This window comes from Loxodonta africana, chromosome 3, assembly GCF_030014295.1.
Source record: "Loxodonta africana isolate mLoxAfr1 chromosome 3, mLoxAfr1.hap2, whole genome shotgun sequence".
Classification (NCBI taxonomy): domain Eukaryota; kingdom Metazoa; phylum Chordata; class Mammalia; order Proboscidea; family Elephantidae; genus Loxodonta; species Loxodonta africana.
The window spans coordinates 89,909,105-89,928,637 of NC_087344.1; the positions used below are offsets into that span (position 1 = coordinate 89,909,105).

The 19,533-nt window shown below is 42.2% G+C and overlaps 2 protein-coding genes across 2 annotated transcripts in view; both read right to left on the reverse strand.

Annotated features, from left to right (window-relative positions):
* Nucleotides 1–19,533, reverse strand: part of TXNDC12 (thioredoxin domain containing 12) — a 35,358-nt gene that overhangs the window by 6,337 nt on the left and 9,488 nt on the right. Inside the window, exons 2-3 of the mRNA XM_003411085.4 lie at nt 11,035–11,095; nt 514–566 (exon numbers count right to left, since the gene is read on the reverse strand). Coding sequence (XP_003411133.1) covers nt 514–566; nt 11,035–11,095 — 114 coding nt within the window. The remainder of the gene's footprint in view (nt 1–513; nt 567–11,034; nt 11,096–19,533) is intronic.
* KTI12 (KTI12 chromatin associated homolog) lies at nt 1,121–3,158 on the reverse strand. The gene has a single exon (XM_003411084.4). The coding sequence runs from the start codon at nt 3,141–3,143 to the stop codon at nt 2,079–2,081; it is 1,065 nt and encodes a 354-aa protein (XP_003411132.2). The 5' UTR covers nt 3,144–3,158; the 3' UTR covers nt 1,121–2,078.

Genomic DNA, 19,533 nt, shown 5'->3' on the forward strand with positions numbered 1-19,533 from the left:
AAGGTCAGCAGTTCGAATCCACCAGCCGTTCCTTGGACACCCTATGGGGCAGTATGTCCTATAGGGTCGCTATGAGTTGGAATCAACTCCACAGCAATGGGTCTGGTGTTTTTTTTTTTTTTTTTTGGTTTATAGCAGAAAGAACACATGCTCCTGAGTCAGGTAACCTTGGTTTCTAATTTGGTTCTCACCTCCTCCAGAATTCTCCCCTAACCACTTCTCATGTCTCTCTCTGTACATGATTTCAACTTCCTTTAATATTTATTGTCCATATGTATATTTTAGCACTTTATCCCATACTATTTTTAACTGTACCTTAATCGCTTCACCCTCTCTATGACCCCCTGCAAGTAAAATGTCAAAGTTCTTGAGGACGGGAAATCTATGCCATTATTTCTTTTGAATACTTTAAACCAGTCAATGGTGCTGGGTCAATCAATGCCAATATTTATTATATCTTGACATTTGAGAACACATCTGAGGCTTGTTTTCTGATTCAGCACCTGCACTTACCTTTGCAAGCTCCACACCAGGATTTATGGATAATCACCATCAGGGGCAATCCACTTAAAAACAAAATCAAGAAATTATAGTATAGTAATTCCGCTTCTTGGTCTAACAAAATGACCATCTCATGGAAATAGATTTATGCACAAAGATGTTCATGTCATATGATTTCAATTGGGAAAAATCTCAAGACAACCCAAATATTCAATTAATAGACTATTGCCATAAAAAAATTACTGATAATTTCTGAAATTTCCGTATATTCTGCAAAGTTGAGCTTCTCCCTGCAAAGCTAGTGAGAAAAGGCTATGGGATAGATGAAAACATCACAGTTTTTCTAAATGTTGTGGTCATATAATCATTGAAAATAATTAAGATTTTTCACCAATTAGTACTAAATAGAAAACTATAATATAGAATTACATATAGCTTGGTTTATACAAACATGCATATAGAAAAGAACCTAAAAAGAAATGTACCAAACACGATACCAGTTTCTCTATGGATGATAGAACTGCGGATTCTTTTTCTTATACTTTCTGTATTTTCTAAAATTAAATATAATTTTTACAATCAGGGAGGAAAAAGTTTTTTGGGTTTTATCTTAAATAACGAACAATATAACCCACCTGACCCAGTCTTGGCCAGAGGAAGCTCTTAAAGCCCTCAGGGCTCAAATGACAACTTATTGCATATACTAGTAAATACTAAGTGCCCAGCCTTTGTTTAAGGAAATCAATGAAGGAATGAAAGACAAACCACACGTAATATTTGTCTTGAAATACAGAATGACGCACAATAGATAGAGAAGTCACTGTAATACAATCATCTGGATTAGGCCAAACCATTCAGTCTCACCAAGTACTCTCAAAGTAGTATTTCAGGCAAAGGTGTAAAGATGATATACACATGTATCTAAACTTTGACACGTTTAACCTTTCATAGTTAAATCCACACACATACATATTTTTAAGAGAAACGTCAGCAGACTTTTTTTTTAGAGAGATTTTATTGAGGAAATAATCTAGTGGATCCGTGTTTCACCTCCACTAGAGGCAGAGCATCCCGAGGACAGAAAATGGATTCATCTGTGACTCCAGTTCCCAGGATTGAGGCCAGCACAAAGCAGGTACAGTACTCAATAAATTTTTGTGGCATAAAATGGGCTGTGCAGATGTAGGATTGCGCCATCTTCACTGTTTCTGTTTACAATTGTTTTAAAAAAAACCACGCATCTAGTCTACTCTCCCACAACTCAGACAAGGGAAATCAGTAATGTGAGATCTCCCAAGTAGCACACAATCTAAGCAACCCCTGTCCACCTGACCTCTGTTGTCTGGAAGAATTTAACAAGATCCTCCAAGCTAGTTCTCCATTTTTTCTCATCTCAACTTGTGGTATAAACTTAATGCCTGACAGAGGTGGTCAGGATAAGTTTGAGTGTATCAATCACAATAGCTCTAGCACCACACATAAATATGGTCTTTGGACCTTCAGATTATTCTTCCCAGAAAAATAGCGAGCAGTGGGAGGTTACACAGGAGCCATGGTTTCCCCCATACTCCCTCTGGTTAGTGCAAACTCTGGCTTAGGTACTGCAGGAACATGTTAGCTAGCTGCGGCAGGTTCTCGTTGTTGGGGTGCATTTTGGTGTAGGAAATAAACTGGCGTCGAAGTCGGCTCAGTTCTGCCATGGTAAGGGGCCGAGTAAACAGCAGGCGCTCCGTGGTGCCAGGAAGCGTTAGCAAATCCCCAGGGACAGCGCTCTTCTGCGCTTCCATCAGCCCTGCCAACACCTGGCTCGTGACCTGGTCCAACTGATGCAGAAAGCTGCCGGAGGCAAGGGGCTGCGACTGTGTGGCTTGATGGGGTGGAGGAGCCCGGTTCTCAAACAGGGCAGTCCGGATTTCCGCCAAAGGCAAGGGCTCCTCTAAGCCCACCAAGGTGAACAGGGGCCGGTCCCAGCGGTTCCGAGAGTCGGGAGGCTCAAAGCGCAGCGTTAGGGCCTCCAGAAGTTCGGGAGAATAAAAGGCACTGGACATATGCTCTGCAGGTTTCTCGGACTCTGGAATCAGAAGAGCTGGAGAATTCGGCGCCCTGGTTTCCCCTGGCTCCAGTTCCCTAGGTACCTCGGCCCAGGATCTCCCATTTACTTCAGAGCCGGCTGCTTGAGGTTCTCTGATGCCACCGGTGCCCGCCTCCAGAGGTCTCCCGCCCTGTTCAGAGCGCGGCCGCCAACTCACATTCACGTTCCGGCTCCCGATCTCCTCCGCGCCCGCCTTCAGATGTCCGCTGCTCGGACCACAAGGCTGCACGCAGTAGACCAGGCAGAGCGGGGTGCGTGCCGCCCGCGCCAGACAGTAGAGCTCGTAGCGGAAACCCTTGATGTAGTTAAGAGAATCGAGGATGACCACGTCTTGGCGACTTAAGCGCCGCTCCACCGCGGCTCGCAGCGCTCCGCGCAACGCCTTCTCACGCGCTGAGTCGCCATAGACGGTCGGGTCCTCGGCACCCAGCACTGCCGCGTCGTCCACTACGTACACCGCGCGACCCTCAGCAGCCAGCGCTCCGCGTAGCGCCTCCGCGCGACGGCTCTTCCCGCTGTACGGCAGCCCGCAAAACACCACAAGCGGCATTGTCCCAGTGCGCGGCCATGTGCGACTGCACAGCGTCAACTTCCGGGTTGTTCGTACAGCCCGTGTAAACCGGAAGTATAAAGTGCACTTCCGGCCTCCCTCGACTCTTACAGGACCTTTTGTTGCTATGGAAACAGTTTTTCGGCCAACTAAGCCTAAGTCCAGCTTCCTCAGAAAGGTCCTGCATCCGTTTTGCGCAGCAGTTATGTGAAATGTTAGTTTCCAGGAGACTGATCTCCTTGCCGCCAAAGACTATGCGCATTCACTTCTTGTTGTTGCTGTTGTTAGGTGCCATGGAGTCGGTTCCGACTCATAGCGAACCCCATCAATGCACAACAGAAGGAAACACTGCCAGGTCCTGTGGTCCTGCGCCATCCTCACAATGGTTGGTATGTTTCAGTCCATTGTTGCAGCCACTGTGTCAATCTATCTCGTTGAGGGCCGGCCTCTTTTTCGCTGACCTACTTTACTAAGCATGATGTCCTCCTGCAGAGACTGGTCCCTCACTATTCTCACTTCTAAGGAGCATTCTGGCTGTACTTCTTCCAAGATAGATGTGTTTATTCTCCTGTCAGTCCATGGTATACTCAATATTCTTCGCCAGCACCATAATTCAAAGACATCAATTCTTTGGTCTTCCTTGCCTAGCGTTCACATACATAATGAGGCGATTGAAAATACCTACCACAGCTTGGGTCAGCCGCACCTTGGTCCTCAAAGTGACATCTTTGCTTTTTAACACTTTAAAGAGATCTTTTGCAGCAGATTTGCCCAATGCGATACATCGTTTGATTTCTTGTCTGCTGCTTCCATGGGTGTAGATTGTGGATCCAAGTAAAACGAAATCCTTGACAACTTCAATCTTTTCTCCGTTTATCGTGACGTTGCTCACTGGTCCAGGTGTGAGGATTTTTGTTTTATGCTGAGGTGTAATCCATACTAAAGGCTATAGTATTTAATCTTCATCGGTATGCAAGGTTGTGTCATCTGCATATTGCAGGTTGTTAAATGAGTCTTCCTCCAATCTTGATGCTGTGTTCTTCATATAATCGAGCTTCTCAGACTATTTGTTCAGCATACAGGTTGAATAAGTACGGTGAAATGATACAACCCTGATGCACACCTTCCCTGATTTTAAACTATGCAGTATCCCCTTGTTCTGTTGGAATGACTACCTGTTGGTCTATGTACATACAGGTCCTGCATGAGCACAATTAAGTGTTCTGGAATTCCCATTCTTTGCAATGTTATTCATAATTTGTTATGATCCATAGAGTTGAATGCCTTTGCATAGTCAGTAGAACACAGGTAAACATCTTTCTGGTATTCTCTGCTTTCATCCAAGATCCATCTGACATCAACAGTGATATCCCTCGTTCCATGTCCTCTTCTGAATCTGGCTTGAATTTCTGGCAGTTCCCTGTGGATGTACTGCTGCAATCGTTTTTTAATCATCTTCAGCAAAATTTTCTTGCATGTGATTTTAATAATGTTGTTTGATAATTTCCGCATTTAGCTGGATCACTTTTCTTTGGAATGGGCACAAATATGCATCTCTTCCAGTCGGTTGGCCAGGTAGCTGTCTTCCAAATTTCATGGCACAGACGAGTGAGCACCTCCAGCACTGCATCCACTTGCTGAAACATCTCAACTGGTATTCTGTCAATTCCTGGAGCCTTGTTTTTTGCCAATGCCTACAATGCAGCTTGGGATTCTTCCTTCAATACCATCAGTTCTCGATTATATGCTACTTCCTGAAATGGCTGAATGTCGACCAATTCTTTTTGGTACGGTGTCTCTTTGCATTCTTTCCATCTTCCCTTGATGCTTCCTGTGTCATTCCATATTTTCCCTGTAGAATTCTTCAATATTGCAACTCGAGGCTTGAATTTTCAGTTCTTCCAGTTTGAGAAATGCCGAGCGTGTTCATCCCTTTGAGTTTTCTAACTCCAGATCTTTGCACATTACATTATAATACTTTACCCTGTCTTCTTGAGCCTCTTCTGTTCAACTCATTTATTAATGGGGGTTTAACGTGCATTAAAGGAGCCCTGGTGGTGCAGTGGTTAAACACTCATCTGCTAACAGAAATGTCAGAGGTTGGAACCCAACAGCCACTCTATGGGATAAAGATGTGCAGGCAGCTTCCATAAAAGATTACAGCCTGTGGGACGGGTCTCCTTTGTCCTATAGGGCCGCTATAAGTCAGAATTGACACCATGGCAATAGGTTTGGTTTTGGTTTAATGTGCATTGCAGGAGATCTGGTGGTGCAGTGGTTAAAGCACTCAGCTACACTGCTAACTAGAGGTCCACCGTTGGAACCCACCAGATGCTCCACAGGAGAAGAGATGGGGTGATCTGCTCTGATAAAGATTATTGCCTAGGAAACGCTATGTGGCAGTTCTACTCTGTCCTACAGGGTCGCTCTAAATCAGGATTGACTCCGTGACACACAACAACACAGTGTGCACTAAATATTGCAAAAACAATCAGCACTATAAAAGCAATCGATAAATGTTAGTTCCCCTTCACTGCTCTTCTCTGTAAATGGTTATTCAACAACCCATTTCAATCGTTCAGTATCTCCATGGCTGGAGATACAAAGATGAACATAAAACTATTGCCCACTAGGAGATCAACAATCTGAATGGGAAGAGTCAGGCACCCACAATCACAGTAATACATGCTATAATGGACAGATGTAGGTGGGATTGTAAAAGTACAGAAAGAAACAAACTGTCTATTGAAACCTATGAAGACTTTACCTAGGAATAGTTACTTTCCTTAGAAATTGAAAAACTAATAGGAATTTTTCTCCAAATATTGCACAGGACATACTAATGATAAAAAATACCACATGGGACATATTTATACAATAAAATAATTTGTTCTTTATCTGAAACTCAAATTTAACTGGGTACCCTTCATTTTTATTTGCTAAATCTGGCAACCCTAATCCTGGGGAAGTGTAAGATATAGAGCCATGAAACTCAGGATCTGCTCTAGGAACAGCAAGCACTACAGCTTGGCAGATGCAGAAGTGTGAGTGCTTCTGTGCGAGTATGTGTGTGTATAAGTAAGGTGCACATATTTTGAGGGTGGAGTAGGTCTTTGTATTTCTCCAGTACAGTGTGGTAGAGAACATGGAAGTCTTGGCCCTGCCATTTACTAGCTGTGTAACTATGGGCAAGTTATTTAATCTTCTGTGCCTCAATTTCTTCTTGTGTGAAATGCTAACAACAATTCTTACTCCACAGGCTGTACCAGCCTCATAGGTTTTTGTGAGGATTGTTGTTGTATGCCTTCGAGTAGATTCCAACTCATAGCGACCCTGTATGACAGAGTAGGACTGCTCCATACGCTTTTCTAGGCTGTAATCTTTATGGGAGCAGATCGCCCAGTCCGTCTCTCTTGGAACTGCTGGTCAATTCGAACCGCCAACCTTTTGATTAGCAGCTGAGCACTCAGCCGTTGTGCCACCAGGGCTCCTGTTGTAAGGCTTATATACCATACTGTACCCATTGCCGTCGAGTTGATTCCGACTCATAGCAACCCTACAGGACAGAATAGAACTGTCCTATAGTTTCTAAGGAGCGCCTGTTGGATTCGAACTACCTACCTTTTGGTTAGCAGACATAGCTCTTAACCACTACGCCACCAGGGTTTCCTTTTGAGGATTAAATGAGTTAATACACGTAAAGTGCTTATCACAGAATAAGAATGAAGTACACATCATTGTTATTATTATTACCACTGTTAGTAGTATAATATCTAGGATAATGTAATAATAACACGAGTAAAAATAACAACAAACACTATACAGTAAGCACTGGATAACTGTGCTGAATTGAATTGCATGAATATACATTTTAGAAGCTTGTCATAGGCCAACATCCTGATAGCTCTGTATACACAGACTAAACAGAGTATTGATGCAACTGTCTTCTAAAGCCAACAAAAAAATTTTCCCAAACCCATTTTCACTTAAAACATCCATATAAATATAATGACGCATTATAGGATGGCAGCATAAAGGTTAAACACATGGACTTTGGGAATGTAAGGATATGGCTTTGATTCCCCGTTCTCACCACCTGCTACCTATGTAACTGTAAGCCAATTATGTTGCTTATCTGACGCAGAGTTTCCTGATCTGTAAAATGCGGTTAATACATACTGCAGAGTTATTAAGAGAATGAAGTGAGATAATGCATTGAACTTACTTACCGCAGTGCTGGCATATATTAAATGCTCAAAAAACAGTAACTTTTGCTATTATTAACAATACTATCATTATCTATCTTGAAACATGCTGAAGTTTGTTTCTTCACCAGTTCTCAAGCCAAACATTTACAAATTCTCTCTGCTTGCCAGGAAGTTTGGGACAGCCAAAGGCCTTAGATCACAAGATTTGGCCTATAAGAAATCTTCATTCATTTTCACTGTTGTCCTATAAGTTACTTCACTTTCTCAGAAGAAATATACTGAAACAGAAAATCCCCTCACCGCATCACAACCTAAGTGTGCTGGAGGCTTCAGAGACAGAGCAAGAAATTTGGAAAAGCCTATGGGTTCAACTGATCTTGCCAGCTGATAGTACGCTTTCTCCTTCAAACTTCTAAAGCACTTTATTTTTCCCTCTCTTGTGGCACAATAAGGAACCCTGGTGGTACAGTGGTTAAGCAGTCAGTGGTTGAACCTGCCAGCCATCTGCAGGAGAAAGATGTGGCAGTATGCTTCTGTAAAGATTTATAGCCTTGGAAATCCTATGGGGCAGTTCTGCTCTGTCCTACAGGGTTGTTATGAGTTGGAATCAACTTGTCGGCAGTGGGTGGGTACGGCACAATATCATAGTCTACCTTGGTCTTATAACATTATATGCATATCTCATATAACTAATGTGAGTCTCCCACAATTCCTGATGAGGCACCTTATACATTGTAGACATGCAATGAATATTTGCTAAATTAATGAATTAGTGAATGGCTGGTATTTGACAAATATGCTCAATGGAATAGTTTCTGTTCCAGTCTTCACAAAGCCTTGAAACCTTGCAGCATTAGGGTGAAAAAATTATTTGGGGACTTTACAATTTTAAGTCAAAACAACTTTTATAAGCTTCTATATGTTTAAAATCCACGATTTTATACCTTTATTCTACAAAGAATCATTAACGAAGTTATAGATTCTAAGGAAGACCAAGTCTCAGATATTAAAGACCCTCTGAGGGGACTAAGGGAGCTAAAAGAAGAGAAACAAAGCATCAAGTTCAGTGTTCTGATTTGAGCCTCATTCCTGTAGCCCAAATCTAACGGCTGGAGCCAAAAGGACAGAATCGTTTTTCGGTTTTTATTTTTCAATCAGATACCACGGCAGTCGACAGCTCTGCTACCTAACTTTGAGGCATGGTTCACACTACAGGTTTCCAATTTTCAGTGGCCAGGAAAGAATAACGGATGCTGAGAGATAATCTCCAAAAAGTTAGCAAAGGTAATCTCATGGACAGGTTACTCTTGTCCAAAAGTCAAAAAGACATTGCACTGTGATGGATCACTTTTGTGTGGCCTTTCTTGCCATGGTCTTGTAACTCCCACCAAATGACTGGGTGGGATCATGCTAATAAGGTATATGGAACCCTAAGAAGGGGATTGGTCAGTTTTGCCATCCTAGTAGGCTTAAAATGAGCCATCTGAGAGAAGGAAAGAAGAGAATCTCACCACTACCAAGAAAGAATAGCCAGGAGTGGAGCTCATCCCTTTATCCTAGGATCCCTGCACTGAGACCCTCCTAGACCCAGGAGACAGAGGGAGAGCTGTAACACCGTCTTAGGCTGGGTTCTTGGGAAAAGCAAAACCAGTAAAGCATATAAATATATATACAGAGAGAGATTTATATGAAGGAAACAGCTCATGAGATTGTAGAGGCTAGAACGTCCCAAGTCCATGGATCAGGATAGAGGTTTCTCCTGATTTGCACAGCCGCAGGGGCTGGCGAACCCAAGATGGGCAGGTCAGAAAGCAGGGCTCTTGCTCATAGGCTGTGAAGATCGATGAATCCCAAGATCCACAGGTAAGCTGCTAGCTCAAGTCCCAAGAACCAGAGGTCTGATGAACAAGAGGCAGCTGCAGGATCCAGAACCAGCCAAAAGCCTTGGCAAGATGACAGGAAGGATGTAGACGGTGGAGGGTGTAGAGATGAAGCCTGGGGGGGAGGTGAGCCACCGCTGGCCCTGCCCCCACCAGGACCACTCAGCAGATTCCATCATAGGAGTGATAACATATCAAATTTCAGCAGGGAAGTGATCACAACATTACACAACTGCCAAAACACTGAGAATCATGGCCCAGCCAAGGTGACACACAATCTTAACCACCACAAACACCAAAGACACCAAGATGGCATAAAGCAATGCCAGAGAAATGGCAGCAGAGGCAGCACAACCAGAAGACTGGCTGGAGACCAGCAGGAGACAGCGTGGTGGACTTCCTGGCCTACATAGCGATAAAGCAGCTAAGTGCCTTTGGGCAGGCTTACTGGTGGAATAGCGTACCTCAGGGCACTTGGTGGAGGTAGGCTTACTGATCTATAGACCTATAACTGAGTGCCTTTGGGCTGCGGCGTAGCGGTTGAGTAGAGTGCATCAGGGCACTTATCAGCAGAGCTAAGAGAGATTTGTAACACTTGCTGGAGCAGGGGCAGAGGCTGAGGGCCAGAGAGAGGCATGCCAACAGCATGGCTGGAAAGAGGCTGCCCTGATGGAAGAGCTGTATCCTGAATGTTCCTGAACCTGAACTGTAACCTGTTACTTCCCTAATAAACCCCATAATCATGAGTATTGTCTGTGAATTCTACGTGGCCACTGCAATGAATTATGGAATCCAGCAGAGAAGTAGAGAGTGCCATGAGAGGGATGGTTTGTGTCAGAACTAGTAAAGGTGGCACAGAGAGGAGGCACGTATGACCTCTGCCACATAGGAATCAGCCTTGGGCTGTTAATCTTGGTCCTCCTTCTGCCTGGTGGAGTTAGATCAGGTCAGAAGCTGCTCCCACATCATTTTTATAGACATAGCCATTTTCACTCCATCATCAAACTTCATTCCCACAACCAAAAACTTAAATTCTCAAAAACCTTCCCTCCCCTCCCCTGCCCTGCCTTTTCCTTCTCCTCTGTATGAGTTATCTGTGTATGTATTAAACCAACCTGTTCAATTTGAGACTATTAGGCAGTATGCTATGTTGGTTGAGAGTGAAGACTCTGAAGCCAGAATACCTGGGTCTGAATCATGGCTCTTCCACTTACTAGCTGGGTGATCTTGGCCAAGTTACTTAACTGCTCTGTGCCTTAGTTTTCTAATGTCTAAAACGAAAATAACAACAGTACTCACTTCCAAGAGCTATTGTGAGAAATAAATTAGTTAATTCACATAGAGCATTTAAATCAATGCCTTGTGCATAGCAAGAACTTAATAGATATTGGTTAGTATTATTGTTGTCATGAGGATGGTAAGACTTTGTCTTACTTTCTTTGGACATGTCATCAGAAAGGGCCAGTTGCTGGAGAAGGACATTATGCTTGGTAAAGTAGAGGGCCAGTGAAAAAGAGAGCCTCAATAACATGGATTGACATAGTGGCTACAACAATAGGTTCAAACATAATAACGATTGTGAAGATAGAGCAGGATTGTGCAACATTTTGTTCTGTTATACGTAAGGTTGCTATGAGTCAGAGCCTATTCAACGGCACCTAACAACACTTATTATTGTCATTGTTATCAGGCAACTACTCAATTCTCTCTCTGCCTTGGCATAACCTTTCACCTGAAATGAGTAATACGTTGATGGCTAGGAAGTGTTTTACCACCGTCATGATCTAAAACCATGTCTCATACCTGGCAGCTGCTTCTCTCTTCCCATCTTCTAGTGTCCTCCAATGAATGTGATCACCAAAACCTGGAAGGAAAGAGCCTTATAACCATTTCACACAATGACCAAAAGGCACAGACCCAAGGAAGAAGTGTGGCATGTTCACAAGATACCCATAAAAAAGGCTTCCCTCTATCAAGAGCCTTTTGTTCAAGTTCCAGCTGCACCACTTTTTAGGTGTGTTAGACCTTGGACAGTCTGTTTTCACAACTGTAAAATGGGGATAAAAACCACAAAACCAAACCCATTGCTGTAAAGTTCGTTCCGACTCATAGCAACCCTACAGGACAGAGTAGAACTGTCCCATAGAGTTTCCAAGGAGCAGCTGGCTGGTGAATTCAAACTTCTGGCCTTTAGGTTAGCAGCCGAGCTCTTAACCACTGCACCACTGAGCTCTAAAATGGGATAACACCACCTAATTCACAGAGCTTCTATGGAGATTAAAGAAATAATGGCTGTGAAACACTATGTAGACTATCATAGACTGTCCCAACACTACTGTAAGAATGAATGAGAATTTTCCACAGGTTCAACATGAAGCAGGTCACAACAAATCATTGTAGGTTGGAAGCAATACAGCAATATCGCTTTAGAGTCAGAGAGACCTGGGTCCATGATTCCACTTCCTATTAAGTCTGTGACTTTGTATGACTGCAGTAAGCTCTCCAAGTTTCAATTTTTTCATCTGTAAAACCAAAATAATAATACCTACTTCAGAGTCTTGGTGTAAAGATTAAATGAGATCATGTATGTAAGGCTACTGTTGTTATCATTCTCCACACTTCAGACACAGCAATCTTTTTAAGTCATGTCATTGAAGCATAAAAACCTTTCAGAGGCTTCTCAATGCCCGAAAGATACAGGCCAAATTCTTGTAGTGGGGCTTACAAAACCTTTCAGAATATGGCACCTGTTTACCTCTCCACCCTCATTACCACACTTTGCCTAAAATCCTACACACAAAACTATTTTCATTTCCTGAAATGCAGCATGCACTCTCTCCCTTCCAGACCCTCATAATCACTGTTATATCTGCCTTTCCTCCTCACCCTCACTTCCAACTCGTTCTTCAGGTATCAGCTGAGAGGTAATTTTTTCTGGTAAATCTTCCCTGACTCTCAAAGCATCCCATTCTTGTCCCATCACAGCATGTCCCAGGCTCAAAGAGGAGTTTCCTAAGGAGCGGAACCAAATGTGTCCTATTCCTGTTTCCCTAGCATTTAGCACTACACATGGCCACAGTAAGTGCTCAATAAAATATTTACTGTGTAGATGAATCTTATTTAGGCCATTCACATAAATGACATAATTTATATCTGGAAAATGTTAGTGATTATATGTGATATCTCATTTAAATTTGGTCTTAACAATAACCCACTTTAACTTCTGTATGGTTCAGTTTTTTCATCCTTAAAATAGGCATAATATAGCTGTAACTTATAAGGTTGCTACTGAGGATTAAGTAAAAAAAAATACATATAAAGAACTTAGCACAGTGCCTAGGCATAGTGTAAAAGATCATTAAGTAGCAGCTATTGTAACTATTTACAGATGAGACCTCTGAGGCTCAGAGAAGTTACATAACCTATCCAACCTGTCACAGAGTTGGTAAAAGACCAACCTGGGATTTAAACTTCAATCCTGTAACTTCTAATTACTGTACTGTCTTCTAGATTTTTCTTTCCCAGAAATAAATTCAAATCTAATTTCCATAGTACATCAGTGCTACCACTGAGGAAATAAACAGCTCGCCCAGGTTAGTGCATGGAGGCAGTGTCTGAACAAAGAATAGAGCAGGGTTAGCCTCTTGGCTGTGTCCAAATTAGCTATCACCACTTTTCATTCCCAACGGCATGCGCTGCTGGCCAAGAGAAAATGTGTCACTTGCCATGGACCCAAAGTTTGAACCTGAAGAGTGAATGACTGAAAGTAAAATTGGGTGGATGCCCAGGAGAACTGGAAGATACCTAACGCGAGCACCATCATTCTACCCATCAATACTTAACTCAGGCAACTGAATTCTGCTTTGGCAGGAGGCCCAACTAGACTATCTGAAGGGATATCCACCTACAAAACAATAAAATCCTAGATAAAACAAACTTTTAAAATGTACTTGCTGGATTCATGGTAGTAAGGGAAATCTATTCCACAAATACAAAGTAAGCTAAAACCAGACAAGGAACAGTAAGCAACAAGCAAAAGGCAAGACTGCCTCGAAAGTGAATGTTCATTGTGACGTGGCAAAATGGAGGAGATGAACCTGAGACTCCTATATTAATCCAACCCTCAAAGGGACCAAAGTGATTCCAGGTCAGTAGTATCCCCTGGTTTCCAAATGACTCAAATCCAAAACCTTTCTGTGGGGAAAGCATTCTCTATTTTAGGTCTCCAAGATAGCCAATTATGAAGAACAACCAATATGCGCTCTCAATAGTAGGTCACCAAACACGTAAAACAAGTCACCATGATTAAGAGTCAACAGAAGTAACAAACAGATTTAGATTCCTAAGGACTTCAAGCATTAGAATTATCATCCACAGAATATAAAAATAACTATGTATAAAATGTTTAAAGAAATAACATACGAAAATCACAAAATTGGCATGCAATACCACACAATAAAAATGAAAAGGCAAATTTGCAAAGGGACCAAATAGACCTTCTAGAAATTTAAAAATTGTTGAAATAAAAAAATCAGTAGATAGATTAATGCAGAAAATTAGAGACAGGAGAGACAGATCAAAAGAAATTGTTCAGGATGTAGCATATAGAGAAAGCCAAACAAAAAAACCAGACCAGTTATCGTCAAGTCGATTCTGACTCACAGTAACTCTACAGGACAGAGCAGAACTGCCCCTTAAAGGGTTTCCAAGGCTGTAATCTTCACCGAAGCAGACTGCCACATCTTTCTCCCACAAAGTGACTGGTGGATTCAACCACAGACTTTTCAGCTAGCAGCCAAGCGCTTTACCACTCTGCCACCAGGGCTCCTTACATGGAGAAAAGGAGATGAAAAATACGAAGGTAAGGCTAAGACACATGGAGGAGATTAAGTCTAGTATACGTAAAATTGGGGAAACCCTGGTGGCGTAGTGGTTAAGGGCTACGGCTGCTAACCAAAAGGCTGGCAGTTCGAATCCACCAGGCACTCCTTGGAAACTCTACGGGGCAGTCCTACTCTGTCCTATAGGTTCGCTATGAGTCTGAATCGACTCGACGACACCAGGTTTGGGGTGGGATGTAAAACTGGAGTCTCAGAATGAACAGATAGAAGAAAAAGACATATTTGAAGAGATAATGGCTGAGAATTTTCAAGAACTGAGACAAAAATATGAATCTGCAAAAATGAGAAGCACAATGCATACCATCTAAGATAATTTACAAAAAATAAAACACACGTGCCTAAGTTGTAGTGAAACCGCAAAACAACAAAAACTAAAAGCAGCCAGGGAAAAAGGACATATTCCCTATAAAGGAATGCTATTTAGATTGACAGGAACAGAAGTCAGAAGGTAACAGAATATCATCCTCAAAATGCTGAAAGGAAGTAACTCTAAACCTAGAATTTTGTACCCAACAAAACTATATTTCAAGAATAAGAGCAAAATAGACATTTTTAGATAACCTAAGAGATTTTTCTACCACCAGGGTATTCACTTATTAACATTTCAATAAGTATTAATTGGGCTGTATTATATAGTGATTAAGAGCATGGACTGTGGCCCTAGATTGCTTGGATTTGAATCCTATTCTGCCATTTACTATCTATGTGACTTTGGGCAAGTAACTTAACTTCAGTTTCCTCTACTGTAAAATGTGGATAATAGTACCTACTTCCAAGGATTGCTGTGAGGATTAAACGAAGGAATACATTAAAGAGCTTAGAACTGTGCTGGGACTTGAATATTTGCTATTAATATGCAAGGCACTATTCACTACTTTATAAATATCGATCCTCATAACAAACCTGTGAGATAGATGTGCTTATAAGTTCCATTTTACAGATGAGAAAACTGAGGCACACAGTTTAAGTAACTTTCCCAAGGTCATATAGGTAGTGAGTATCAGTGCTGGATTCTGAATCTAGGCAGTCAGGGTCCAGAGTCCTTGCTCTTAAGCAGCACACTATGCTGTCTTTCAAAATAGAAGGAGGAAAGGACAAAGAGGCAAAGGAGGAAGCAGACAATAGACAATACAGGGTTTTGTAGGCCACTGTAAAGACTCTGGGTTTTATTGAGTGAGCTGGGGGCTGTTGGACGGTTGTGAGCAGTGTAGTAATGTGACGTGACTTAAGTTTTAACAGGCTGCTCTGGCCTTTGTCCTGAAAACAGACTGTAGGAGGGCAAAGGCAAAAGCAAGGAGACCAGTAAACAGGCTATTACAATAATCCAAGCAAGAAATAATTGTGGTTTAGACCAGCGGAGCTGATAAAAACCAAAAAAACCCAACCCTGTGGCAGTCGAGTCGATTCTGACCCACAGTGACCCTAGAGGACAGAGTAGAACTGTTCCATAGGGTTTCTGAGGAATGGCTGGTGGATTTGAACTGCTAACCTTTTGTTCAGCACTTAACCACTGCGCCATCACCAAAAGTCAAAGGATCTTGCTATGAACATAAGGTGTGAAAGCAATGAGAGAAGTCAAGGATAACTCTAAGGTTTTTGGCCTGGGTAACTGGAAGAATGGAGGTGCCATTAACAATATTAACAAACAGCAGGTGGACTGAGTTTTAGGGAGGAACATTAAGAATTTGGGTTTGGATATGTTAATTTTGAGATGTTTATTAAATATCCACGTAGAGATGCTGAATAAGCAATTTAATATCTGAGCCTGGAATTCAGGGGTGTTATTAACATATGAGTGCTACTTAAAGCCTAAGACTAAATACCATCACCAAGGGAGTAAGCGCAGATGGAGAGGGAGTCCAAGGACTGGGCCCTGGAGCACACCTAGATTAGGGGAGATAAAGAAGGACCAGCCAATGAGATCAGCGGAAAACCAGCAGGCATGGAGTCCTAGGATCCAAGGGGAAAAGATGTCTAAAAAAGGAAGGATGATCAACTGAGTCCAATGTTCCTGTTAAATCAGAAATGACTACTGAAATTTAGCACCTGGAGAACACTGGTAACCTTGATGAAACCAGTTTCAACAGAACAATGACGATGAATGCATGATTCGAGCAAGATCAAGAGAGCCCGAGAGAAGAAGAATTAAAGAGCGAGTACGTACAACTCTTCCAAAGAATTTCAAAGGGGTAATAGCTAGAGCCCCCACGTGTCTGTCAGTTTGTCATACTGTGGGGGCTTGTGTGTTGCTGTGATACTGGAAGCTATGCCACTGGTATTCAGATACCAGCAGGGTCACCCATGGAGGACAGGTTTCAGCTGAGCTTCCAGACTAGGACAGACTAGGAAGAAGGACCCAGCAGTCTACTTCTGAAAAGCATTAGCCAGTGAAAACCTTATGAATAGCAGCGGAACATTGTCTGATACAGTGCTGGAAGATGAGCCCCCCCAGGTTGGAAGGCACTCAAAAGATGCCTGGGCAAGAGCTGCCTCCTCAAAGTAGAGTCTACATTAATGACGTGGATGAAGTAAAGCTTTCGGGACCTTCATTTGCTGATGTGGCACAACTCAAAATGAGAAAAAACAGCTGCAAACATCCATTAATAATCAGAACCTGGAATGTACGAAGTATGCATCTAGGAAAATTGGAAATCATCAAAAATGAAATGGAATGCATTAACATCGATATCCTAGACATTAAAAAAAAAAATTTAGTGAGCTAAAATGGACTGGTATTGGCCATTCTGAATCGGACAATCATACAGTGTACTATGCTGGGAATGACAACTTGAAGAGGAATGGTGTTGCACTCATCGTCAAAAAGAACGTTTCAAAATCTATCCTGAAGTACAACGCTGTCCATGATAAGATAATATCCATACGCCTACAAGGAAGGCCAGTTAATACGACTATTATTCAAGTTTACACACCAACCACTAGGGCCAAAGATGAAGAAACAGAAGATTTTTATCAGCTGCTACAGTCTGAAACTGATCGAACATGCAATCAACATGCATTGATAATTACTGGCGATTGGAATGCATAAGTTAGAAACAAAGAAGAAGGATCAGTAGTTAGAAAATACGGCCTTGGTGACAGAAACAATGCTGGAGATCGAATGATAGAATTTTGCAAGACCAACGACTTCTTCATTGCAAATACCTTCTTTCACCAACATAAACAGCGACTATACACATGGACCTCGCCAGATGGAACACAGAGAAATCAAATTGACTACATCTGTGGAAAGAGACAATGGAAAAGCTCAATATCATCAGTCAGAACAAGGCCAGGGCCAACTGTGCAGCAGACCATCAATTGCTCATATGCAAGTTCAAGCTGAAAATGAAGAAAATCAGAGCAAGTCCACGAGAGCCAAAATATGACCTTGAGTATATCCCACCTGAATTCAGAGACAATCTGAAGAACAAATTTGACGCATTGAACACTAGTGACCGCAGACCAGACGAGTTGTGGAATGACATCAAGGACATCACCCATGAAGAAAGCAAAAGGTCACTGAAAAGACAGGAAGGAAAGAAAAGACCAAGATGGATGTCAGAGGAGACTCTGAAACTTGCTCTTGAGCGTTGAGCAGCTAAAGCAAAAGGAAGAATCAATGAAGTAAAAGAACTGAACAGAAGATTTCAAAGGGCCTCTCGAGAAGACAAAGTATTTTAACGACATGTGCAAAGAGCTGGAGATGGAAAACCAAAAGGGAAGAACACACTCGGCATTTCTCAAGCTGAAAGAACTGAAGAAAAAATTCAAGCCTCGAGTTGCAATAGAGAAGGATTCTATGGGGAAAATATTAAATGATGCACGAAGCATCAAAAGAAGATAGAAGGAATACACAGAGTCATTATACCAAAAAGAATTAGTCCATATTCAACCATTTCAAGAGGTGGCATATGATCAGGAACCGATGGTACTGAAGGAAGAAGTCCAAACTGCTCTAAAGGCATTGGCAAAAAATAAGGCTCCAGGAATTGATGGAATATCAATTGAGATGTTTCAACAAACAGATGCAAAGCTGGAGGTGCTCACTCATCTATGCCAAGAAATATGGAAGACAGCTTCCTGGCCAAATGACTGGAAGAGATCCATATTTATGCCTATTCCCAAGAAAGGCAATCCAACCAAATGCGGAAATTATAGAACAATATTGTTAATATCACACGCAAGCAAAATTTTGCTGAAGATCATTCAAAAACGGTTGCAGCAGTATATCGACAGGGAAGTGCCAGAAATTCAGGCTGGTTTCAGAAGAGAACGTGGAACCAGGGATATGATTGCTGATGTCAGATGGATCCTGGCTGAAAGCAGAGAATACCAGAAGGATGTTTACCTGTGTTTTATTGACTATGCAAAGGCATTCGACTGTGTGGATCATAACAAACTATGGATAACACTGTTAAGAATGGGAATTCCAGAACACTTAATTGTGCTCATGAGGAACCTTTACATGGATCAAGAGGCAGTTGTTCGCACAGGACAAGGGGATACTTATTGATTTAAAGTGAGGAAAGGTGTGTGTCAGGGTTGTATTCTTTCACCATACCTATTTAATCTGTATGCTGAACAAATAATACCAGAAGCTGGACTATATGAAGAAGAATGGGGCATCAGGATTGGAGGAAGACTCATTAACAACCTGCATTATGCAGATGACACAACCTTGCTTGCTGAAAGTGAAGAGGACTTGAAGCACTTACTAATGAAGATCAAAGACCACAGCCTTCAGTATGGATTGCACCTCAACATAAAACAAAAATCCTCACAACCGGACCAATGAGGAACATCATGATAAACGGAGAAAAGATTGAAGTTGTCAAGGATTTCATTTTACTTGGATCCACAATCAACAGCCATGGAAGTAGTAGTCAAGAAATCAAAAGACGCATTGCATTGGGCAAATCTACTGCAAAGGACCTCTTCAAAGTGTTGAAGAGCAAAGATGTCACTTTGAAGACTAAGGTGCATCTGACCCAAGCCATGGTATTTTCAATAGCATCATATGCATTTGAAAGCTGGAAAATGAATAAGGAAGACAGAAGAAGAGTTGACCCCTTTGAATTGTGGTGTTGGCAAAGAATATTGAATATGCCATGGACTGCCAAAAGAATGAACAAATCTGTCTTGGAAGAAGTACAACCAGAATGCTCCTTAGAGGCAAGGATGGCGAGACTGCGTCTTACATACTTCGGACGTGTTGTCAGGAGGGATCAGTCCCTGGAGAAGGACATCATGCTTGGCAGAGTACAGGGTCAGCAGAAAAGAGGAAGACCCTCAACGAGGTGGACTGACACAGTGGCTGCAACAATGAGCTCGAGCATAACTACGATTGTGAGGATGGCCCAGGACTGGGCAGTGTTTCGTTCTGTTGTGCATAGGGTCGCTA